Source organism: Podarcis cretensis, assembly GCF_951804945.1.
Source record: "Podarcis cretensis genome assembly, chromosome: 3".
Classification (NCBI taxonomy): Eukaryota; Metazoa; Chordata; class Lepidosauria; order Squamata; family Lacertidae; genus Podarcis; species Podarcis cretensis.
In genome coordinates this window covers 64,085,974-64,111,548 of record NC_137172.1, presented here as the reverse complement: position 1 = coordinate 64,111,548, position 25,575 = coordinate 64,085,974, and the positions used below count along the sequence as shown (strand labels likewise).

The following is a 25,575-nucleotide window of genomic DNA, read 5'->3' as shown; positions in this document are numbered from 1 at the left end:
CTGTGTTCTCTGTTGCAGATTTTAAAAAATCCCTTCTGACTTGGCATGTAATTTTAAATTTGTTGGTGATTTATTTTGTTTTTTCCTGCTTCGGTAGCTTAGAACAGCTGCTATTCTTAAAGAAGCAAGTAAATTTTAAAAAGAGAGAGCAGAAATGAAGTATTTAGGAATTAGAAGGCACTTTGTACACCAAAACATACTTGCTAGTGCACATCAGTACAAACATTAGTCACTCTTGTTTGTTGAAAACACTTGAAATGAAGGGCCCTCTGTTTCTGTGGATGGCACAAGGGCCTGAAGAGCAGTGAGAAGGACGTCTTTGGTGTTGTCTTCAAAGGTGAATAATGAGGAACTATTGAATTCTTTGTATAGTCTATTAGCCCACACCAACAGATGTCCTCATATGAACTTGCTGCTTCAGTCAGGGCAAACTGTACAGTGAGGGAGCTAAAGATTTTTTGGGGGGGGCAGCTCTAGATGGAAATGAGTATAATTTCAACAGCTTGATTTTTCACCTGACAGTCTACCAAGACGACCATCTTCTGCTCTTTTAATAATTACTTTTCTTTTTAAATAATAAAATTTCAAATTCAGAACAAACCCAGAGCTGTTCTGTTAGGTATTACGCCATCTCTGGATCTTACTGCTTTCCTGATTCATCTCATTCACAGTTCATTCTGGAATGTGAATCAGTGTTATTTCCTGTCCATCTGAAGGGCGGCTGAGGTTACAAAGTGCCTTGATTAATAGTCTGCTCCTCGGATTTGCTGAGATTGAAAACCAAACAACTGGGAAGAGGAAAGGGGGGGTTGGGAAGCTTACGCTAATTGGATTATTTTGCAGATAAATTCAAATACAGCCTTCTTAATATCGACACCAGAAGGTAGTCATTAGCAGAACAGGGGAAATGGCCCTAAGGGCAGGTCCAGCCAGAGTGAGGTAAATTTCAGATGGCTTTGCTAGGCTACTCAGGCTTTCTCTGTCTGTCTCTGTCCCTCAGTACAGAACATAGCTTGACAAAGTTCTTGTGTTTGAAGCCAGACGCAGTTCACATTATGGTGCCTAATTATTGCAGAACTGGTAAATAATTTTTTCCCCTGTGGGTGTATTTGCCAGTACCTTTGTTTGCCTGTGGCTTATAGTCAGAGCTCTCAGAGGGTAAAACGGGGAAGGGGGGGGGGGAGAGAGAAAAGAAATATCTCCTCGGTTGTATTCTCCTTTATAGTTCCAGCAGTAAACTGGGATTAATCAAGTGCAGTTAGCTCAAAACTTGAGAGAGGAGGAGGGAAAGGGCGAGGACAATATTTGCATGTATCCGAGAAGGAACAGTTCCAGAACACTCCCGACTGGGGAGCTTTGAAAGGTACATTTCTCCAGGGAGTTTTGGCCAATTCAGCTTCAGGAGTTACAAGGCTGCTGCCAGCGTAAGAGGAGCCTTCTCTGTACACTGGGTTAGTGATGTGCAGCTTGTTTTGTTTTTTATATTTTCTCCTGGAGCCAAAGGAGTTTTCCTCTCCAGTAGCTGCAGCCTTGTGTTTTGAGGATGCCTTTGCTGAATAGGTTTTTCAACGTGTCGGACATGGGTAGGCGGTGGGGGACTGAGGGAGATCTGATGCCCTTGTCCATGGGCAGCCTGCCCTTTCGTCAGCAGGGGATCCTAGGTTGGGAGTTGCCTGAGATGTTCAGAATGGTAAAGCTCATTTGGAAATCAAAAAGTGAGCTTCGGGGGACAAAGCAGAGAAGCGTTCTGGACAGCAGCGATGGTCCAAATATTTTGCCAGGTAAACTGAAAATGTTATACAGTTCTTTTGTTGTGCAGGGACGTTTCTGATAGACTTGGAAAAGTCAAAGCTGACAAATGGCATTTTACATAATGTGTTGCTTTTACCAGTAGTACATGAGCTTAATGTTGCTTATGTGAGAATACACTTAAGAAAAATTGTATTATTATTATTATTATTATTATTATTTAGGTATTTAAGGTGCAGTTCTATACTTAGCTGGGAATAGACCCCATTGAACTCACTGGGACTTGCTTCTGGGAAGATGTGTTCAGAATAGTCATCTAGGAGCAACAAGATTGTGATTTAGTGCTAACTTGTTAATTTACTTAAATAATTTTGAGCAGTATGCTGGAGACTTACTCCCTAAATGCAATCCTTCATGAAAAAACCTAACAGTTCTGCATGTATCAACATTAATGAATATGCTAAAAAAAATGTTTCCTAAGTTTGGGGACCATATAGATGCAGTCTTGGTGGGTTTGAAAGCCAGCTTTGAAAGCTTGTTAGCTCCTCCAGCCCAAGTTCAAAAGGGAATGAGTGAGGGAAATAATATTTTTTTTAAATAAATAAACAAAAGTTTCAAAACCCACTAATTTTAACACAGTACAAATATTTATGAATGTGCTAAAGTGTTTTTTTTCCAGTGAAATCAGGGGGTGTTTAAAGTGCTTAACTTTGCCTGAATTCTACCCGAATTATCTTTATGACTTGTTTATAAATGTTTTTGCTCTCCTGAACCTAAGAGTGGGGTAAAAGTTGAAACTGAACTTTGAAGTGGAATCAAAGTTACTTTTTGAAAGTAGTCGAAATAAAATAAAAAAATTCCTTCCAGTAGCACCTTAGAGACCCACTAAGTTTGCTATTGGTACGAGCTTTCGTGTGCATGCACACTTCTTCAGATACTTCTTTTGAAAGCAGTTTGTGAACTTTTGAAGATGCCACCTTTAGTGCCTAGCTAGTAAAGTCTTGAAAATATTTTAAATGTGTTTCCCCTCTTGCATGTTTTCAGCCAATCTGATTGATGATATTTGACTTCTTTAAAAATGTTACTTTAGGAGGCCATTTAGTATATTTATAAATGGTGATTCAAATAAGTCAACAAAAAATACATCTGTGTTATTCATACTGGCAATTACTGTGATCTTAATTTACTCTGCATCTTCAGATAGTATGAAAATGTCAGTATAGGTCCATTTCTTTTAGCATACATGTTGGTAAGATCAAGAAGATACTTTTATTATAATCAGTCATTTTCAGACATTTGTTCTGTGTCTGTCTTCAAAATAGGGCAGTAACATTCTTTGGGTTAGAGTTCTTGTCTTGATTATTTGTATCAAAGCTGATTACACTTGACTGAGTTTTGATTGAACTTTTCAGTTGTTAATGTTTATGTATAAGGGAGGAATAGGGGACAAATTCAGTTTATTTCACAGCTTAATGTGAACATACCTAATTCACATTTCCTGAAGCAATATGGGAATTGAAACATAGCTATCCTTTGAAATTCCCACTTCTCTGAATTTTGGAAAACAATACTCCAACAAAAAATTCTGAACAAAAAGGTGTTTATTAGGGGAAAGTGTGCATAGACATGTACATAGTAGTGAAAATAAAATGCATAAATGAATTATATTGGGGAAAATGCTTATAAAAATGTATTCTAGGAAAAATTAGCACTAATGTGCTGCCTAATTTTCATGATGATCTTTTTTTAAAAAAGAAATTGCAAACTGATATTCAAGTGTGGCAAACCTAAGACTGGAAAGCTGAGAAAGAAAAATGAGCAGATTGGTCTATATTCGTAGAATACGGATTATCTGCCTGAACTTTTATGCACATTAGGTTTCCTTGCACAGTGGGTATCTGGCACTTAAAAACACTCTGTACTGACCATTTGATGTACTAACTTGCACTTATGATAATGCAATAAAAAAACCTATTCATCAATGTAAATATCTCAAAGTGCAGTATAGGAAAGGCCACCATAGGAAATGGGCAGGTGGAAGGGAAAAGTACAACAGTGATTCTTCTGTTAACGTTCTACTTGCTGTACTGACTTTGTCAATGTTCAAATTTTAAAGCCATAGAAAAGAATTGTGGTCCTGTACATCTTTCTAGAGAAAGTCCTATGCATATCTTTATAAATCGGGGCCACTATCTCATCTTGGATTTTTATATACCGTATATATATATATATATATATATATATATATATATATATATATATTATTTATACCCCGCCCATCTGGCTGGGTTTCCCCAGCCATTCTGGGCAGCTTCCAAGAGGAGATTAAAAATACATTAAAACAGCAGTCATTAAAAAAAAAAAACTTCCCTAAACTAATACAAGTTTTGGAAAGTTTGTGGAAATCCAGAGGAGCTTCTTCCCTTTCTTTCTTTCTTTAGCATGCTTACTGTACAAGCAGCAAGTACAAAGTGTCCAGAAAAGGGCTGCAATAAGCAAGCAGCCAACATCATGTTATAGCATACAGATGCCATACTGGTCACGCAATACTTTTGCATCCAGAAAGGAAGATTAGGACTGTATGTGGTGAAGGTATACCAGGAGCACACAGTAACCCCATGGTAGGAACCCACAGGCTATCATTCAAAGAGGATTGAGGTCAACATGAACACTTTTCTACACTTCTGATTGAATCATAAAGACAAAGTGTATCTTTGAAGGGTACAGGCTGAGTTAGGGAGTATATGTATTGCTTTTGGCAGGATAACTTCTGGTCCACATGATATTGTGGTGACTGTGGAGGGAATGATTGGCTAGGTGGCTGTAGCCAAGCAGCTGCGTTTCAGCATTAGTAATCAACACGGGGGGATTAAATATTGGGCTTTTATATTTTTTAATAAAGCAGGGATGGTAAAAGGAGGGAATCATGTCGGCCTCCAGAGAAAAAGCACTACATACTTTATTTTGCAGGCCGGGAACAACTTATATTAAAAGGACACTAAATTAGAAGTCTTTCCAAAGAGGTTATTTTGGGTAAAGGAAAGAGACCAGGCTATGCATGATTTCTAAAGCATTTTGGCTGGAAAGGGAATAGGGCAAATTGAAAGGGATTTTGAAGTTTTGTGGGGCAATTAGCAGTTCAATATTCAGAGGAATGGACCATGGCCAGAGGGGCATGAGGTAATGCTGACCGACCACATGTTGTGGGCAAGGGAGGCTGGAAAATACTGGAAAAGCTACTAAGACAGGAAAAACAATATTGCCATCTACTTGCTATAAGCTAGAGAAAAGCTCCCCCTGTGAATTCAGAAGAACATGGTTGTCTCCAGGGCTCCTAATGGTTCTCATATGTCTGCCAGGAATGTGTATCTGTGTATATAAAAAGTGCAGTTAGTGTATTCTGTGGAAACACCAATGTGTATATAGTGTACATATGTTTCAGTAAATGTCAGAAAGGGGACCAGTGGGAAAAGATTTCTAAAATGTGACATTAATCAGGAGTTTCCAAGGGCAACCAAGTACCTCTGGTTAATGACCAAATACCATCTTTGTTTCAGTCACTTACTGGGAAAAGATTGCATTCACCATGCCTAGTCTGTGAATCTAGAAAACTAGCATCATAGCAGACACATTTCCAACATTTAACTGGTATATCTCAAGAACCATCAAATCCCTTCACAAATTATTCAATGATTAATTGGTATAGTTTATGAACTGCCTTCATCTTCATTATTACTGTTGGGCAGGCTGAGAAATATCCAGACCTGTGTAGACATTGATTGTTTTTGAGGTGTTTTCTTATTTAAGAAAAGCATTAAACAATTATCTGCTGTTCTCATTCTCTCAACACATCTTTCCTCACCAACCTGCCTTTCCTCACTATACCATGCTCTGTCTTTTCTCTTGCCAACCACTTTGCCAGTGACATCTGTATCTGCAAAAAGGCAAGGTCATTTTAATGCAGCAGGTTATTGTGGCCAATCTTCTGACATTTGCAGGCATAAAATCCCAGGGTGAAGGGGAATAACTAAAGAAAGCTGTTTCAAGGTGTTGAGACCAAGACTAGAGAAGATCAGCATCTATCCAATTAAGGTAAAGGTAAAGGTACCCCTGCCTGAACGGGCCAGTCTTGACAGACTCTGGGGTTGTGCGCCCATCTCACTTAAGAGGCCAGGGGCCAGCGCTGTCCGGAGACACTTCCGGGTCACGTGGCCAGCGTGACATCGCTGCTCTGGCCAGAGCCAGAGCCGCACACGGAAATGCCGTTTACCTTCCCGCTGGTAAGCGGTCCCTATTTATCTACTTGCACCCGGAGGTGCTTTCGAACTGCTAGGTTGGCAGGCGCTGGGACCGAGCAGCGGGAGCGCACCCCGCCGCAGGGATTCGAACCGCCGACCTTTCGATCGGCAAGCCCTAGGCGCTGAGGCTTTAACCCACAGCGCCACCTGCGTCCCTCTATCCAATTACATTACTTTAAATCCAAAGTGTGTACAGTCATATTTTATGTTGTGAACTGCCCTGAGATCTATGGGTATAGGGTGGTATACAGATTTCTCAAAACCCATTTAAAGCCACAGGGTGTAATTCAACATCACACTCCTCTGAACATTTCATCTCTGTAAGCATTAGTTTGCTGGATGGCATCATGACCTTTCTCCTCCCCTTGCATGCTGTTCTGGGAGTTCAACTGACAACCTCCCAAGCCAATTTTGGGCATTCAGGAGGAAGAGAGGGAGGGAAAGCCCTGTTGTGCAAGCATTAGAAGTGGTTTCGGTGACTCCTGCCCATAATGACTTGGATTTAGGGGGTTTACATATGCACAGTTACATGCCTGAAAGTTACACTTAAATTGTTGGCAGTTTCTTCCAAACAATATGCTTTAGATCCATGTCATCTTGGAGCAGCACCCAATTGCTGGAATAAACATCTGTACAGATGAAACTATGCCAATGGTTGCCTTTACTCTCCCAGCTAGATTGGATTCAGGTACTAGCACCACCACAACACACTTGTTTGTACTGTGCTAGTACAGGGACTTTTTCTCTCACTATTTCTATATCCGCCTCTAAGCACAAGTATGGCATCTCAGGATATAGATATACAACCATTTTAGGATATGTTGATTAGTACTTGAAGCATTCATTTGGTACACACACACAATCCAGTTTCACACTAGAGTGATCAAACCCACCGTGGGCTGTTTAGAGTTACGCAGTAATACATTTTGGTTGGTTGCGTAAAAGCATGCAGCATGCTAAGAAATGCAATGCGCAGAGCTGTTTCTCAGTACCATGGAAACAACTTTTTCTAGCTGTGACTGAGGCACTATGGAACATTATGTTTGATTCTGAAACGAGTAACTGTAAAATGGAGGGCTGTGATCATTATTCCTCTGATGGAGTATAAGCATCATGACCAGCATTACTCCTCACTGTTTCTCCAGAATGGAAAGGGGAAGAAAGAGGGCTATGGGCTTCCAAAACAGTTGCATGACAGGATATCCACAGGAGGTAAACCTAGCCCTGCTGTCAGCTAACACTTCATGTACGTCACTTATTAGGGTGTGGAATCACAAACTAAGAGCATAAGAACAGTTCTCTGGCACATCAAAGAAAACTACCTCACATTACAAAATACAACATGGATGAACTCTTCACTGGTTGTTTAAAGCAGAATTTCACTGGGCTGGACCCAATATAACGGAGCAGGATTTTGTTCTATATTTTTAAACACAACAGGAATTACTCATTGTTTAGTTAAGTATGGTAGGCTTATTCTACTGTACAGCAATTGTCAGTGTGAATTCTCTGCCTTCATGAAAACCATACATCTCCCTCTGTTTCCTTCCTTCATATTAAAATGCTTGGCAGATCTCTGCATCCACAACAGGAGGGACACGCAGTCACTTCAAATGCTTTTATGTATAATGAGGGTGTATAAGTGTGTACTTACTTCTCAGATGCCTTCAGGAAGTGAAACATCTCAATAGCCTCTCCCTTTTCCTGTAGATCTTTTAACAACTCCAGTACACAAATGTTTCCCAACAAATACGTGAACACAAAGAACTGTGGCTTTCTATCAGATGACTGAGTAAAACTGTTTAGGAAATTAAAACAAAGAAGTTGATTGGTTAAGCTGGTTGGAATAAACATCAGTCAAACTTTAGGATGCCTGTATTTTTCTAAACCAACCAACCAACCAACCAAACAAACAAACAAACAAACAAACACCCTCTTTATTGCATATTCTCACACACACACACACACACACACACTCTCTCTTAATAGAAGTTCTTTTTTAAAAAAAACAAACAAACCTGTTGCCTCCCCATCCCTAGCCTCTATGCTTGGCTGGAGTCGAGGATCTTGCAACACTATCAGAAAATGATTGAAAAGCTAATTCACATCTTATCCTGTCTTACCTGGAAGCAATCCAGCAGTGCCTCTCCATTGCATGTCTCCACACCGTGCCACCATGTGGTTTGGTGAAATGATGTAAGAGGTTGTTTCTGTATATTGCACGCACACATCTTCCATGGAACTGCTGCCATGAGGGCAGCTTCTAAAATACCTCACCCTATGTTTTCATGAACCACTAGAATAGAGGAGGCTCAAAGCTTTGGAGTAGCTACCAAAACACTCATTTGCTTGTCTGCACTATTTGCTTTTGCTTCATGGGAGTCACTGTCAAGAGGTTACTTGCCAGTTTTTCATAGTTTTTCAGCAGGGCCTGGATGAACATCGTCTAACTGATGGCTATGAAGATATGCCCATCTGACAGAGCTGATTTTATTTCCATTGTTTCCAATGTCCACATACTTGAGTGATAGCCATCTAATTGGGTTGTGCGTATTAAATTTTAGTACAATAACAAGTACTGTCTATATAGTAATTATGATCCTGATTGACAGCCTGATTATTTGTTTTCACCTGATTATTTGTTTTCTTGATATTGTCATATAGGGACAAAAATGTGTTATCAGAATCTGGTTTAATTAGATTGCCTTGCATCTACAGCTGGAAAATGCTATTAAGTTCAGATTTATCATTGAGTACTGAATATACTCACAACTAAAATTCAGTTTTCTATGCTTACCTAAATTCTGTCTTTGATTTAATGGTATAATGAATGTCTTTATTTTTCTGACCAATGGGTGCATTATTTTTAGGCATATACTGTCTGCATGACAAAGTAGGGTAAAAGCTTACTTAACAGAGTTTTGTAATTATATGCTGCAAGTTGGATAACAAAAGTGCAAAACACTCGTTGCTAATTAAATGTTCGTGCTTCTTGACCAAGTTGGCCACACAGACCTCACAAGCCTTTCACTAATATTTCTGTAGGCACTGTGTACCCAGAAATGTGCATAGGTCTGGCTTTGCAGTGGAGGACTGAGAAACTTTATGGTTTGGGCAAGGTCAAATTACTGTAGCATTTGGGGGGGGGGATACATACTCTATATTTAGATGGCCTCACATGCACATATGAAAAAGCACACTGTTTATGTACAACATCATGAACAGTATTAGTCATAAAAAATCAATTGGTAGAAATCTAAGATTAAAAAATGCAGATTCCACCCATAACTCAAACTTTGTGAATCATTAAAATGTGTTTGTCTCTGCCTGTCTAACAGAAACCAGTCACAATTGGACAGCTAAACTATACTGCCCAAGTGCTGACTAATCCAAGAGCATGCCAAATATTTTATTTATTGAACATTTATCTTTAAAATTATCAGTCTAAATGCCGGCTAGATTAGCCTTCAAGTCTTGCAGTAGAACATCAACCACATTCTGATCCAATACAGACAATAGGCTCCCACACTCTTCTTTTTCCAAAAACAACTTGTTGTGACAGGCTTTCCCAGCTGGATGAATGGGTCTCTGCCATGGGTGTCTATTTTGTATTGTTTTGGGGGTAAATAAGTGTGTGTATGTGTGTGTTGTTGTTTGCATATCACCTTGAGATACTTGGGTAGAAGGTGATTAATAAAATAAAAAAACAACCGTAACAACTATTATTATTATTATTATTATTATTATTATTATTATTTAAACCAGTTGGGAATGCCTACAAATACTATTAGAAAAATAAAGCTTATTTTATATAGTTTGATGCTATGTAGTACTTCATACTGCAGTGGAAGACAGGAATGCCTGGTGTGCTCTGGGCCATGGGGTCACGAAGAGTCGGACACGACTAAACAACAACAGTACTTCATAATTCAGTAAAGCATGTTCTCCTTCATGGAGAGCATGTGTTGCGGTGGGGGCCGCCAGGACACTCCAAAGTTGGGGGCGGGCTAATTGTTCATTGGCCACTGATGCGATTGGGGCTTCCCTTGTTGTTGGGAAAAAGTTAATGTTGCCATTTGTTGATTGACAGCCAGAAATGCTAAAACTCCTTGCACGAGGCTAGGGCTTCCTTCCTCTTTTCGACAGTGCATCGGATTGCCTGTCGTCCCCCCTCTCTAGAATGAGGGTTGTTCGCTTTGACCTTGCTATGCCTGTCATGGGGTCGTCTGCTCTTGGGGCCTGGTAGGAATTTTGTCCATCTGGCTGATTGGCTGGGGCCATTTGGTTTTTGCCTACTGCGTAGCAAATCGTCACAACTTGTAAGGTTACGGTTAGGCATTGGTTTATGGTTTGGTTGGTTGAGGGGAAGTGGTTGAGTGCCTGCCCTTGGTAGGTTGAGTGCCTGCCCCTTCTAATGCTGCTGCTGCAAGGGATTCTGTTAAAGGAATTGGGGGCTAACTATTGCTTGTCCAATCTGTCAAGGGGGCTCGGGCCATAGCAATGAGCTCCTGGTTGCATTTGGGGTGAGGGCAGGTTCCCTGCTCCGCGTAACCCCCAAGTGTATTCCCCTATTCTGACTTCCGCATCGTGCGGAATGTCAGTCTGTCCCCCATGGTGGGGGCAGATAGTCGCAACCAATGCCTAAGCAACCACTTACAAATTTGTATTTCAATAAAGTTGTGGCCAAAATTATGCCAAAAATCTTAAACAAAAATTCTGTGTGGTGTGTGAGTTATTGGGGTGGCCCTGGGGACCTCGACATGCAACTGGGCAGTTCTCTAAACCAGAGGAAGGAACATTCTGATGACACTTGTGGGCAGCATATTAGAAGGAGTCTTAGCTAATATGCTTTCCATTTTCCTTCCTTAACCAGAGAAGTTCACCAAAGATGCCTTTTATAGAGTCAGTGACTTATGACATCATTATCATATTTGTTTTTGTTTACAAAACCAGAAGCTGGTTCAATCCATTTAGACTCATGGTGCTGCCTAGTTCACATGAGGTTTCATTTAGCTTTCGTTTCGGTTTCTTTGTGGAGAAGAAATTGAAGTTAACCTTGGAAATAATACAACAAGTGTGGCGGGGGGGACGGGGGGTGGGAATCAGTTGAGAACATGAGATGATACACATCTGAACAGTTCTGTGGTTTACACAAGGGGATGGTAGCTTGCACATTCTCTGAGAGGTTCAGCAAATGAAAGCTCCCCAGACCACTTGAAAGGAACAATAAATAAACTCTGGTCTGTTTTATGAAGTTCTGCAGAGTGAACTCTGTTGATGTGTCACAGGTAACAATCTTCCATATGGATCTAAGGTGGCCTGGTGCTGCTGTCTTGTTGTGTAGGTCATTCGCATTCCAGAGCTTTAGCAAGAAGCAAACCAGGAGACAGGCACTCAATCACTCATGGCTCCCAAGGCTTCAGTACTACAATTATGCAGAATTAATCAGATTTGTGAATGTGGAATCAGAAGGCACATTCTTGTTTTCCTTGCAGCTGTGGGCCTCCCTTCTCTCTCTCTAGACAACATTGCCAACTTTAGGCTGCAAAGATTTGAGCTGGAGTGGCATCTTTCCAGAACTAACAGGAACTTGAAATAAAGCCCATAACAAAATCCACATTATTTAGGATCACAGTGGCGGCTTCCCTCACTGCAATGTATAATTCCAGAGTGGGGGGGTGGGGGAGATGGTTAAAAACTAGACATGTAGATTGCTGTTGCAACAAAACTGCATATATTAGAGAGCACTTTGGATAAGTGAAGGATGTGTATAAATATAGACCAGAATAAATCCAATATAGTTGACTTCTATGAAAAGTGAATATCCTACTTACTCTGGTTTAATTGTACCTTTGGCCTTCTGTTGTCAGTTTAGAAGCTGTGGTAAATACATTTATTGAGATCTGTTTTAACCTCAGTTCTTACGTGTGTGTCACTTTAAACACCCATGTAAATTAAGATTCAAATATTTAAAATTGGAATGAGAGGAAGGCGTAAAAGGCGTAGCAATGACTTACACAGTGGGAATACCCCACCTCTCCCGATTATCCAGAGAAGATTTGGGGATAGTCACAGGGCACACACAGGGGAAGGAGAGGGAGACAAGTCCCATTGTGGAAGCAGAAGTCATTGTGCTCACACATTTACTTAGTTGAATGCCATCCGATGTCATCTGCACTACAAATAAAGAGTTGAATTCAGGCAGAGAAATAAACTGTGGGAGTCAAACACCAAGAAATGCAAAAAAAGAAAAAGAAAAGAAAAAACGAGAGAAGTTCAACTGAAACTTAAATAAATGTAAATAAGTACAGTGACTGTTCACAACCACTCTGTCAAAGACTCCTGCTTACTGGACAGACTTGTCACTTAAATTAGTAGATAATTTAGCAACCAACCTGAAATACTTTCCATTCAGCGAGACAGACTATCATAGTAAACAGCACCTCACTTAGTAGCAAGCCTCTGCACTACGAAAGGAAGCATGGCTGTCTTTTCACCTCCTGTATCCTGTTGGTACACAGAGGATATTGTACCCTCCCCTACAGAAAGGCTTTTATTAACTGTTGGAGGAATTATTTCTAACAGCATTTCCCAGCCAGACTGCAATGATTCAATTCTTAACATTTCTTTCAAGAGAGATATTTTTCAGGCCTCTGGAAGTCAGCCACTAAATGTCTGTTACACCTTAGGCACTGTTTTTCAACACATCTTGTGGATCACTAATTGGGGTTTTCATAATACCACAAAATTGCAAGCATTCCTTTGATATAAGAAAGAATGTGCTTCGCTGTGGGGGTAAATGAAAAAAAAGATATTAGCTTTAAAACACTATTAATTATTTTTTGCATAGCTTGAAAAGCAGAACTGTGTGTGTGTGTGTGTGTTTTCAAAGGAAATGAATTAGATCTTCCTCAAATCTTGAACTTCACATGGTTCTGTAGTTAAAATACTACTATATATACAATGCATTAAATAATATTGAAAATACTTCGAAATATCATTTTTGTACAACTCCCAATCTTGCATCCTATGAAAAAGAAAATAGCTCTGTAAATAGGTACGATGTTTCAAAGGAGCTCTTTGCAGTAGAATTTCTCGTGCTTGGTTCAGTTTTGACACACCATTTCCTTTTCTGTTAATCTGAATGTACATCCTGTGACTGACAAATCATATACATATGTATCCATTGAAAATCATTTATAGTTTGCATTTATACCCTAATATGAGGCACCCAATGTGGCTCACAAAAGACTGAAGAAAATCTTGAAAGCAAATCTGAATAAAATGTCTTTGGAATTAACAAGCCATGTTTGTAGCTAATGACAGAACAATTAAAAAAAGTGCAAGGGAGAAAACTAGAGACAGAAATACAAACACACCCAAATACACCCACCACATACATCAGATGAACATACATCCGCTTAGGAAAAAGTCTGCAGCTTATATGGGGATGTTCCTCTATGGTAATTGCACACATATGTTGAGTGTATGAAGCAAAGGCAAATTAAAATCTCTTAGGAGAACAAAAAGGCTCAGTAACAAGGGCTGTTAAGATTAGAAATAAAAGTTTTGTTTGCCAACAAGAATTGCCTCAAGATCTCCATGTGGTAAATGTTGCTACAGTTGATTGAATTGGTGGATTGATTTATTTGTGTACCATGCTTTGTAGTGATTTTGTTAAATCTAATAGTCCATCATGCTGGACACAGATAAAGAATTCCTTCAGTTATCTAAAATGGGCCTATTCTATTTATCTTAAAGAAAGATTTGAACTTGGAGGTTTTGTTCAGCAATGCATGCATCTGAAATAAACAGTTTTTGACAAGAAGAATAAAAAAGAAAATGACAACTTGATAAGCGATAGGGATCTTGCTGCTAAATGTCTATTTTATCCAGTGTTTCTCTCCCACTTAAAGATGTCTCAGCTTTGAGAGGCCTTAATCATCCTTAGGTAGAAGTTTTGTCTATCAAACACAGCAAGTTTGTGTTCAGCCTTGCCCATGCTATTAGCTGAGAATGAGCCACCTAAGGACCACCCAGGCTTTAAAACATTTTTTCTTATGGACCAGAGTTAAAATAGGTTGCTACTATGCACTCACTCCCCTTCATGGATCACTGCCTTGCCGTGGCGAAGGGGCTTGAAGAACTCAGAGAAGCTATGAACTATGCCGAGCAGGGCACCCAAGATGAACAGGTCATAGTGGAGAGTTTTGACCAAACGTGATCCACCTGGAGGAGGAACTGGCAAGCCACTCCAGTATCCCTGCCAAGAAAACTCCATGGACAAAGACAACAGGCATATAAAAGTTATGACGCTGGAAGATGAGCCCCTCAGGTCGGAAGGCGTCCAACATGCTACTGGGGAAGAGCGGAGGGCAAGTACAAGTAGATCCAGAGCTGATGAAGCGGCTGGGCCAAAGCCGAAAGGACGCTCAGTTGCGGATATGCCTGGAAGTGAAAGGAAAGTCCAATGCTGTAAAGAAAAATATTGCATAGGAACCTGGAATGTAAGAACCATGAACATGGGTAAGTTGGAGGTGGTCAAAAATGAGATGGCAAGAATAAATATTGACATCCTGGGCATCAGTGAACTAAAATGGACGGGAATGGGTGAATTCAGTTCGGATGACCATCATATCTACTACTGTGGGCAAGAAACCCGTAAAAGAAATGGAGTGGCCCTCATAGTCAACAAAAGAGTGGCAAAAGCTGTACTGGGATGCAATCTCAAAAATGATAGAATGATCTCGATACGAATCCAAGGCAGACCTTTTAACATCACAGTAATGCAAGTTTATGCACCAACTACTGGTGCTGAAGAAACTGAAATTGACCAATTCTATGAAGACTTACAACACCTTATAGAAGTGACACCAAAGAAGGATGTTCTTCTCATTATAGGGGATTGGAATGCTAAAGTAGGGAGTCAAGAGATAAAAGGAACAACTGGCAAGTTTGGCCTTGGAGATCAAAACGAAGCAGGGCAAAGGCTAATAGAGTTCTGTCAAGAGAACAAGCTGGTCATCACAAACACGCTTTTCCAACAACACAAGAGACGACTCTACACATGGACATCACCAGATGGGCAGCATCGAAATCAGATTGATTATATTCTCTGCAGCCAAAGATGGAGAAGCTCTATACAGTCAGCAAAAACAAGACCTGGAGCTGATTGTGGCTCAGATCATCAGCTTCTTATAGCAAAATTCAAGCTTAAACTGAAGAAAGTAGGAAAAACCACTGGGCCGGTAAGATACAATCTAAGTCAAATCCCTTATGAATACACAGTGGAAGTGAGGAACAGGTTTAAGGATTTAGATTTGGTGGACAGAGTGCCTGAAGAACTATGGATGGAGGCTCGTAACATTATACAGGAGGCAGCAACGAAAACCATCCCAATGAAAAGGAAATGCAAGAAAGCAAAGTGGCTGTCCAATGAGGCCTTACAAATAGCGGGGGAGAGAAGGCAAGCAAAATGCAAGGGAGATCGTGAAACATACAGGAAATTGAATGCAGATTTCCAAAGAATAGCAAGGAGAGACAAGAAGACCTTCTTAAACAAGCAATGCAAAGAAATAGAGGAAAGCAATAGAATGGGAAGAACCAGAGATCTGTTCAAGAAAATTGGAGATATGAAAGGAACATTTCGTACAAAGATGTCCATAATAAAGGACAAAAGTGGAAAGGACCTAACAGAAGCAGAAGACATCAAGAAGAGGTGGCAAGAATACACAGAGGAATTATACCAGAAAGAAACGGATGTCTCATATACCCCAGGTAGTGTGGTTGCTGACCTTGAGCCAGACATCCTGGAGAGTGAAGTCAAATGGGCCTTAGAAAGCACTGCAAATAACAAGGCCAGTGGAAGTGATGGTATTCCAGCTGAACTATTTAAAATTTTAAAAGATGATGCTGTTAAGGTGCTACACTCAATATGCCAGCAAGTTTGGAAAACTCAGCAGTGGCCAGAAGATTGGAGAAGATCAGTCTACATCCCAATCCCAAAGAAGGGCAGTGCCAAAGAATGCTCCAACTATCGCACAATTGCACTAATTTCTCACGCTAGCAAGGTTATGCTTAAAATTCTACAAGGAAGGCTCAAGCAGTATGTGGACCGAGAACTCCCAGAAGTGCAAGCTGGATTTAGAAGAGGCAGAGGAACCAGAGACCAAATTGCAAACATGCGCTGGATTATGGAGAAAGCTAGAGAGTTCCAGAAAGACATTTACTTCTGCTTCATTGACTATGCAAAAGCCTTTGACTGTGTCGACCATGGCAAACTATGGCAAGTTCTTAAAGAAATGGGAGTGCCTGATCACCTCATCTGTCTCCTGAGAAATCTCTATGTGGGACAAGAAGCTACAGTTAGAACTGGATATGGAACAACTGACTGGTTCAAAATTGGGAAAGGAGTACGACAAGGCTGCATTTTGTCTCCCTGCTTATTTAACTTATATGCAGAATTCATCATGCGAAAGGCTGGGCTGGATGAATCCCTAGCCGGAATTAAGATTGCCGGAAGAAATATCAACAACCTCAGATATGCAGATGACACAACCTTGATGGCAGAAAGTGAGGAGGAATTAAAGAACCTTTTATTGAGGGTGAAAGAGGAGAGTGCAAAATATGGTCTGAAGCTCAACATCAAAAAAACGAAGATCATGGCTACTGGTCCCATCACCTCCTGGCAAATAGAAGGGGAAGAAATGGAGGCAGTGAGAGATTTTACTTTCTTGGGCTCCATGATCACTGCAGATGGTGACAGCAGCCACGAAATTAAAAGACGCCTGCTTCTTGGGAGAAGGGCAATGACAGGCCTAGACAGCATCTTGAGAAGTAGAGACATCACCTTGCCAACAAAGGTCCGTATAGTTAAAGCTATGGTATTCCCAGTAGTGATGTATGGAAGTGAGAGCTGGACCATAAAGAAGGCTGATCGCCGAAGAATTGATGCTTTTGAATTATGGTGCTGGAGGAGACTCTTGAGAGTCCCATGGACTGCAAGAAGATCAAACCTCTCCATTCTGAAGGAAATCAGCCCTGAGTGCTCACTGGAAGGACAGATTGTGAAGCTGAGGCTCCAGTACTTTGGCCACCTCATGAGAAGAGAAGACTCCCTGGAGAAGACCCTGATGTTGGGAAAGATGGAGGGCACAAGGAGAAGGGGGCGACAGAGGACGAGATGGTTGGATAGTGTTTTCGAGGTTACCAGCATGAGTCTGACCAAGCTGCGGGGGGCAGTGGAGGACAGGAGTGCCTGGCGTTCTCTGGTCCATGGGGTCACGAAGAGTCGGACACGACTAAACGACTAAACAACAACAACAACATGCACTCACTAACCAGTGCTATCTTCCTGTCTGAAATGGTTTCAAGATGGACCCATTTTCTATCACAGACGTAACTTAAGATCGTTCTAAGTGGTTTTTTAAAATAAAATCTAGAGAACAAAAACATATTTTCAAGTTATGGAAGATTGAAATGTGCTTCTGTTATACCTGTCCTGGCTCCTATCCCGAACATGCAGATAGAGGCTTTTACTTGTAAGTAAAGAAATTCTTTATTCTTCTTCTTCTTCGGCGATCACTCATAGCCAAGATTGTCTTCCATAAACATGGTTTTAATAATGAGTCCATAAGTGATTGTGGAGGCCAATTCTGGATCCACACGTCCTTCCGCAGTGGGAACGTTGGTTTCCGGGCGGGAGTTGATCACGGTGTGGATTTGCCAAGCGTGCCTTCCTCTTAGCACGTTTCTCTCTTGTGTCCTGAGTTTCAGTGTCTTCAAAGCCCATGACACCTTTGGTAAAGGCTGTTCTCCAACTGGAGTGCTCGCAGGCCAGTGTTTCCCAGTTGTTAGTGTTTATACTACATTTTTTTAGATTTGCCTTGAGACAGTCTTTAAACCTCTTTTGTTGACCACCAGCATTACGCTTTACATTTTTAAGTTCGGAATAGAGTAGGTGCTTTGGAAGACGATCATCAGACATACGCACAACATGACCAGTCCAACAAAGTTGATGTTGAAGAATCATTGCTTCGACACTGGTGATCTTTGCTTCTTCTACTACACTGATATTAGTTTGCCTGTCTTCCCAAGTGATGTGTAAAAATTTTTAGAGACACCGTTGATGAAATCTTTCGAGGGGTTGGAGATGACATTTATAAGCAAGCATTTTGGTTTCCCTGCAAATGTCCTGGTCCTCTAACACTCTGCACTTCAATCGGACGTAAGCCACACTCGCAGAGCTCAGGCAATGCTGGATTTCAGCATCAATGTTGGCCCTTTTGGAAAGATAACTGCCTAGGTAAGAGAAGTAGCCAGTAGTGGTTCAGGGTCAGTAGCAGACACAGTGCTCAGGAGCTTATGAGCAGGGCAGTAAGTTCAGAATTGGACAGCAGTGACAGAGATGTCCCAATAAGTTTCCCCATCTCTCTCACCAAGCTTTTAAAGATGAGACATGGTCACTCTCAATACTTTCTTGCTTTGCAGGAATGTCAAGCTAGCAAGTTTTCACTTTGTTAGGGAAGGTGGGTCTGCTCCTATCTGCAAAGGTGGCACCTGGTTCTAGGTGACAAGATTGACCCTCTTCAGTCACTAGTACCTTCTGTTCAGTCTCTCCCACTGGTTGATGCAAGCCCTCCCCAGCCACTAGCTTCTTAGAAGTTTATAGGGGGGGGGGGGGAATCAAATATCCTTGTTTTACAATCATGCAGTGTAAGCATATCCAAATAATGACCAGGCTTGTGCCAAACATTCTCATAGGAGCCACTATTTTGGTTTTACCATAGTGTCCTGGATAGAGTGCATTAGCCATGGGAATAGCAGCTACCCCAAAGTAGTGTTTAGAATTCACCATAAGGAGGAAGTAAATGGAAAAAGTTTAGTGGCAGAAATGACAACATAAGCTTTATTTAAAGAATGGACACACACTTATTTCCCTGTGCAGAATGATTTCTTGGGAGCTTCCAGATGACATGTTTCATGAGCATCCATCCTGATTTGTTTGCAGAGAGATTAGATGAAGTTGCATCTAAGCAAGTATTATCCCACACTTTCCAGTGCAAGTTCCCCACCACTTTTCTTATCACAGAAAGGTCATCCTTTTTGGCAAACATTTTTGTTTTGCAAAACCTTCAAATTCAACTGTAAATATGCAACCTGAACTTTCTGGAAAATAGTGACAGTCTGGAAACACCCCTTGCCATACTAGTTGCAGTGTCAGACTGAAATTCTTTCTCCTTACAGTCTATTTTCTAACTGGAAAAAGCAAAGCAACACTTTTTTAAAAAGGGGGCTTCATAGTCAGGTGTGATCAGCATCCATCCGTTCTGCAAGAATCAGGTTCTTTCCACTTATTGATTTCTTTCTTTTCTTTGCCTCTGCTCTTCTCTTTGGCGAGAACCTAACTCACGGAACAGGATCCTTTTAAGCACGACTTCTTGAAAAGCTTCTTAAGAGGAAAAGCAAAGCAGGAAGAGTAATTGGAGTGGGGGGTGAACAGAATTATCTTGGCATTCTGTGACAGCTGTAATATAATGTAAATTATTACTAATAGAGAGCAATTATAAAGTGTTCAGCAAGCACTACCTCATTCCCAATAGATTTTCACACAAAAGAGGAGAGATGTTAAACTTGCAGTATGGCTCTGGAGCAGCTGATTATATCTTATCTTGTGTACGTAAGAACTGAGACGTTTTAAAAATGGCACAATAACCATGACACACGAAAGAACATGATGTTCCAGGCAGCAGGATTTGCATTTCTCTCCTCTTTTATAACAATCTAGAGGCTGTCACTTTTATAACCTGGGTATGTTATTGCTTATGTGTGACTGCACTCTGATTTTTCAGCTGTACATCCTTCTTATTTGAAAGCCCATTGCTTGGCGTATGTAATCTTAATCTTTCATTTGCACCGTGCATGCTGTTGCTATTAGTGTTCCGATAAGAATAAATCAAATGCAAATACTGATGCTGTTGCTTGTCATTACTAATGGTTCCACCTTGCGTTACATTCCTTAAGAAATGGTACTTCAGAGCTGTACCAGTGGCTCTCAAAGCTCTTCACTTGCATTAACACACGGTTAACTCCTCAGACAGATTTCTTTTTTTCAGAACTGCAATTTTTCACCCTGTAGGCGGACTGAAAGCAGAGATGAGTTTAAATGATAACGCCAAGATTTTTTTTTAGATAATAGTGCAGCCTAAAATATAAGAAAGAGTCTATACAGAATAACATCAGTCCTGTGATATGGAGTACTTATAATTATCCCTTGAAATCACTTTGGTGCAGTTGTGCTGTGGATTCATCTAGTGATCTGGGTACCAAACGAATACAAGACATCTTCCCCTCGGCCTCTTGTAGGTGTGAGGTCTCTGGTGTTGCTATTGAACTTGCCCATGCATTTCACTTGAGCAGGCACTCCCACACTTATTGCCCTTTGTCCTTGCCATGGAAATTAAAAAGCAAGCTGTGCAGGCAGATCACTAGCTTCATGGCAAATGACCTTCCTTGCTTCAGGCTTAAACTAACCATGATGGCCACAAATGCATGTTTCCCCTGCATGTGCAAAGGGTACAGGGACCAGATCTCAAAAAAAAAAAAAAGCGTATGCAAAGAGAGTGGAATTCTCATCTGGTCCATGCTGCCTTCCCTACATACCCTCCCAATGGGAACTTTTGTCCTAGAGGGTAGAGCCAAGTTGGTGAAAATATGTCAGGTGGCAGGCAGCAGACAGGCAAGCAGAGGGTGGTGGAGAAAAAAGGAAAATGGGACTTCCTTGCTGGTTTACCCCCTTTTACTCTTAAAACTGAACCCCTTGCCCCTTTATATGATGGGAGCAGACTTGGGTTTAGAAGCAAGGGTTTACTGCCATGACCTGTAGGTTGATTCTTCATTTCCTCTTCCTTAGTTTCCTCTTCCATCTGCTTATATTCTTTAGCTACAGCAGTAGCTGCTTAAATAAATTGGTTGGAAGGCAATGCACATTGTCCAGCCAAGACTTCATGAATGATACTCTGTTTACTCTTATATTTATTTTGGCTGTTTTGAGAAGTTCTCTTAGGAAGCAGATAAAATGAAGACATTCTGGACAGGGAATGGCAAAGGGATGCTGTCGCTATGTATTTATGATTAGAAATGACTCAAACATTTACATCCATTTAGCCATTAAAGAATCCAACCAGTAGGCCTTCATTATGTTACTCTCTAAAAGATGGTGCAAATTGATAGTGCTGTATAAATTTAATAATAATATTGAATGCATTAAAGTTTCCTGCAGCTCTTGAATGCTCTTTATACCATAGAATAAGCAACACTTGCTGCATATCAGCCACTACAAAATCCCAGGGAAATGCATTCATTTTAATTTTCTTTAAAATGAAGGTCTATAACTTGAAGGCACTAAAAGAACCTGTGATTTAACATTTCTCAAGTGCTCAATTCCTGGCCCAAACCTGATGCTGGGCAGTTCCAGTATAAAGTGAGATTTAGTGCCATGTAATTTGGTGAGGGATATAATTTCCCCCCACAAGAGCGGGTGGTGGATCTCAGCAGCTTTACTAACCAGAAATTTTATCTCTCTAGACAACCCATTCAGTTTTCCTTTTTTTAAACAGGAAGAATGTGGAGATTAAATAAAGGCTTGGAATGCTTAATAACTTCTGTTCTTTCAGCAATGCAACAAAAAATGTACAACAGTGGGTTCATTTTTATAGAATTATATTATATAATACATTTATTGGTATAATACAGGAAATTGTTATTATACCAAAAGTCAAATTTACAAAAACATTTCTGAGTTGGCAAAGTCATTATTCAGGGACTTCCTGGTGGTAAAAAATGCTTCCTGGTGATAAAAAAAGCATACAAGATTGTAAAATTGTAGTGTCCTGGTACTGTACAACATTGGTACTAAAAATGTTGTAAAGCAGTGACTATTGAAACCGAAGATTATTTCCCACATCAAACTGAAATAATACCCCACTACCACAACTAGGGCCAGCTCTAGGTTTGAGGCCAGGGACAACGTGATCTGATGAGGCACCTCCTCTTTCATGCTAACGAATATCCTGAGTAGGAGGGAATGGGGAATCTGTCGATTTCAGTTATCTCATTTTTCCAAGTGGAAATTCAGTTCTCCACATCTCTGCAGCAATTTTCAGTTTTTCTTTTTTTAAAAAAAAAGTCCTATATACCCTCCAATATACAATTTTCCAAAAGGAATCCAATTATCTTATAGAAATGGGGGAGACTCTTTGCTGCTTCATACCCACACCCTCCAGGATGGAGTCTCGAGCCCACAATCCCATATCATCCATTACTCTACTCAGGAATTGAGAACTGACTGACAGCAAAATCATGGGAAATTGTGTGCCAACAATATTTGACCTTATTGCATCATACAATATGGGTGTACCTTCCCACAGTTGGCACAAAGTCATCATTTCAAGGATATGATAAATTAAAGGGCAGGTGAAGTTCTTATGCACATAACATGTAACCTAATTGGATTGGTCCCTTCTGGTTTCATCCATATTTAAAACAGCACTGAAATGAAGGGTGGAATATATTTCCCCTTCCTTGTTAGGGGTTGCCAGGCCTTTTTCTCTTTGGGGTGTTCCGACACCTTTGTAGCATTTCAGCAGGGAGGCACATCTCTCAGGGCTGCATGCCAAAGGCTGTGGGTGGCACAACGGAGGCTGTGGGTAGCATGCGGATTGGTGAAAAAGTGAAGCTTTTTAAGGGATGAGCTCCTCTAAAAAAAAGCTCCACAAGTTCTGGCACCTCTTTTTCTAGGGAAAAAAAAGCCTTGGGTGTTGATATGATAAAATCTAGGATATGCTTACGGTAGACAAATTATCTACTCAGCTAAAATCAGTATCTTCAGTACAAAAGACAACATTTTAGAGAAACGGTTCCTCTTCTTAACAAAAGTAGACACTAGAGATTGAAAGTATAAAAGACGAGCTTGACTTTCTTTGATTATTAAGATTATGTGTTTTAAGCCTTAGTTATCTTCTCTCAGTAATAACTAGCTGATATGTCACATATGCTAATCTTTTAAATATATTTTAATAATTTTAGACCTGATGTTTTTCACATGGCTTTTCATTTTACTTGTTTTAAATTCAGTTGTCCATACTATTAAGGGTCACTTCTTAAGAGTAAAATGGTAAAATAATGAGAAATCAAAATAGAAAAAGAAAGGATTCTGCTGCTGTGTTTTTAAAGAACTGTAAGAACTGCTGGTTTAATACAATTTCTGTAAAGATGCTGAATTAATAAAACCAATACGGTGTCATGGTAGACAGGAGTACTGAGACTGGGGAGACTTGGGATCATGTCTCCGTTCAGCCATGAATCTCAGTGACATTGCACCAGTTTCTGTCTGCCTCCTCTTCCCTGTCTCTCCAGTTTTGCTCAACAAAATTAAGCCAAGCCTTGGCTTAGTGAAGCCATGTGAGTATCAGTCTGCCAGAAAGAAGCTCACACTGCTTTGCTCCTCTCTTTCTGCTGGCATGCTGAGCTAAGTTTGACTTAGTATGCTGTCCAAAACCAGGACTTCTGGTTAAGAGCCAGTGTGGTGTAGTGGTTAAGAGTGGTAGTCTCATAATCTGGGGAACCGGGTTCGCGTGCCCGTTCCTCCACATGCAGCTGCTGGGTGACCTTGGGCTAGTCACACTTCTCTGAAGTCTCTCAGCCTCACTCACCTCACAGAGTGTTTGTTGTGAGGGAGGAAGGGAAAGGAGAATGTTAGCCTCTTTGAGACTCCTTCGGGTAGTGATAAAGCGGGATATCAAATCCAAACTCTTCTTCTTCTTCTTAAGCTTCGTCCTCACTAAGTCCAAGCTGCAACCAAGAAGAAACAAGGCTTAGCTTAGCATGTCATGCAAACCTAATCATTGCTCTCTTCACCTAACCTGTTATCCCTCACCTTTTGTAATATGGAAGAATTCCACATATGCTATTCTGGACTCTATAGAGAAATGACAGGAAAGAAATGTAATGTGGGATAACAGTTGGAGAATTACCATAGCTCAGTGGTAGTAGGCCTGGGAATGGCCCTATCTGAAACCCTGGAGAGACACTGCCACTTGATGGTTAGCGCAGCAGACCATGTTGAGCTAGATAGACCAGTGGTCTGTTTTCAGTATGAGTCAGCTTCCTTTGCTCCTAATTTGCTCTTGTAGCAATCATGGACTGCTCAGCTTCTTTTTAGTGCCCTCATCTACTATTGTCTGCTGTGTGGCTTGTTAAAAACATCACAATAAAAAAGTGTGGAAAGCTTGTGTTGGTGCTGCTGCAGACGCCGACACAGTTTCCTGTAGGCTGAACAAATTATTCTAACTCTTCCTGGCATCGTGTGCTATTGCTTTGGCCCAGCTACTGAAGAAGTTAGTTTTGTTTCTTAGGCTCTCAGGGTCTTTCCTGTGCACTGGCCCTTTAAAAACAAGCAATACAGTATCTGTAGAACCAGCTGCCCTTCCCAAACACCTGGTTCGCTTTAGTGATTATATGTGTGACCCCCCCAGGATGGCAATTTCAGCTGTCAGTATCAAAGTAAATTTGCACCAATTGGGGAAACGTAATAGAATTCAGTGCTTGCTTGAGAACGTATTTTCCTTGTGGAATTTTCTTCTTTTTGAAGCAGAGACTCCATTGGAAAGCAATTCTCGAAGCCTGGAGTGAAGGTGTGTTGTAATTTCTTTTGGGCACATTATCTGCAAGAAGGGAGACAAATTGAGGACAGCAATTATTTGGTTGGGGTCAGGGGTGTTGTTAAGGGAGCAGCTGGTCTATGCTGAGGCCCAGCTCTCTAGCCTGTGTGTGTGTGTGTGTGTGTGTGTGTATGTAAAAGCTCTACTTGCAGAGTTGCTGGAGATACTGGAAAGCACAGTGCCACGTGAGACCACAGCTGCTCACTATCTTAATATGCTCAGAAACTAAAATGTGCATCTATTCACACCTTATATTTAAAGCACATGAGCTCCCTAAAGAAATCTGGGGACCATAGTTTGTTGAGGGTTCTAGGAAATATAGCTCTGTAAGGGCTAAACCGTAATTTCCAGTCTCGGGGAAAGTATATTTTATGTATGCAGCAAAAGTTAGTATGCACAATTATTATTTAAATTTGTGTCATGGTAGGCCAGTGAGTAGCCAATAATACCACTGGTTTAGGTGTCTTTTTGATCCTAGTGATTTAAAAGGTAAAAGAATGGCATTAATAAACATGCAGGAGCTATTCTGATAAGGCTGGTCTTATTAGTGCTCAGTGAAGTATGGATCTATCAAGTAGCTACATTTGTGGAGTGAGGTAGAGAGAAGCAGTGAAAACAGTGTAGATACTTGAGAAGTCTAGACAGTGGATTAAGCATTTCTGTCCTATCTTCATCAAGGCCGTTAGAATTGTAGAGTTGGAAGAGATCCCAAGGGTCATCTAGTCCAACCCGCTGCAAACTAAATCATACACCTGTGGGTATAGGGCGGTATTTAATTCAATAAATAAAATAAAATACATGACCGATGC

At 40.7% G+C, this 25,575-nt stretch overlaps 1 protein-coding gene across 4 annotated transcripts in view; it reads left to right on the top strand.

The window, feature by feature from the left end:
• PDE7B (phosphodiesterase 7B) overlaps window positions 1-25,575 on the top strand; it is a 181,760-nt gene that overhangs the window by 112,411 nt on the left and 43,774 nt on the right. The window contains exons 1-2 of one of the 4 annotated variants that reach the window (XM_079970680.1): window positions 893-939; window positions 1,633-1,781. The exons of 2 other annotated variants lie outside the window; for them this stretch is intronic. In XM_079970680.1, coding sequence (XP_079826806.1) covers window positions 908-939; window positions 1,633-1,781 — 181 coding nt within the window. In that variant the 5' untranslated portion in view covers window positions 893-907. Of the gene's footprint in view, window positions 1-886; window positions 1,782-25,575 lie in introns of those variants that run through there. One more of the 4 variants, XM_079970679.1, reaches the window with a different exon arrangement.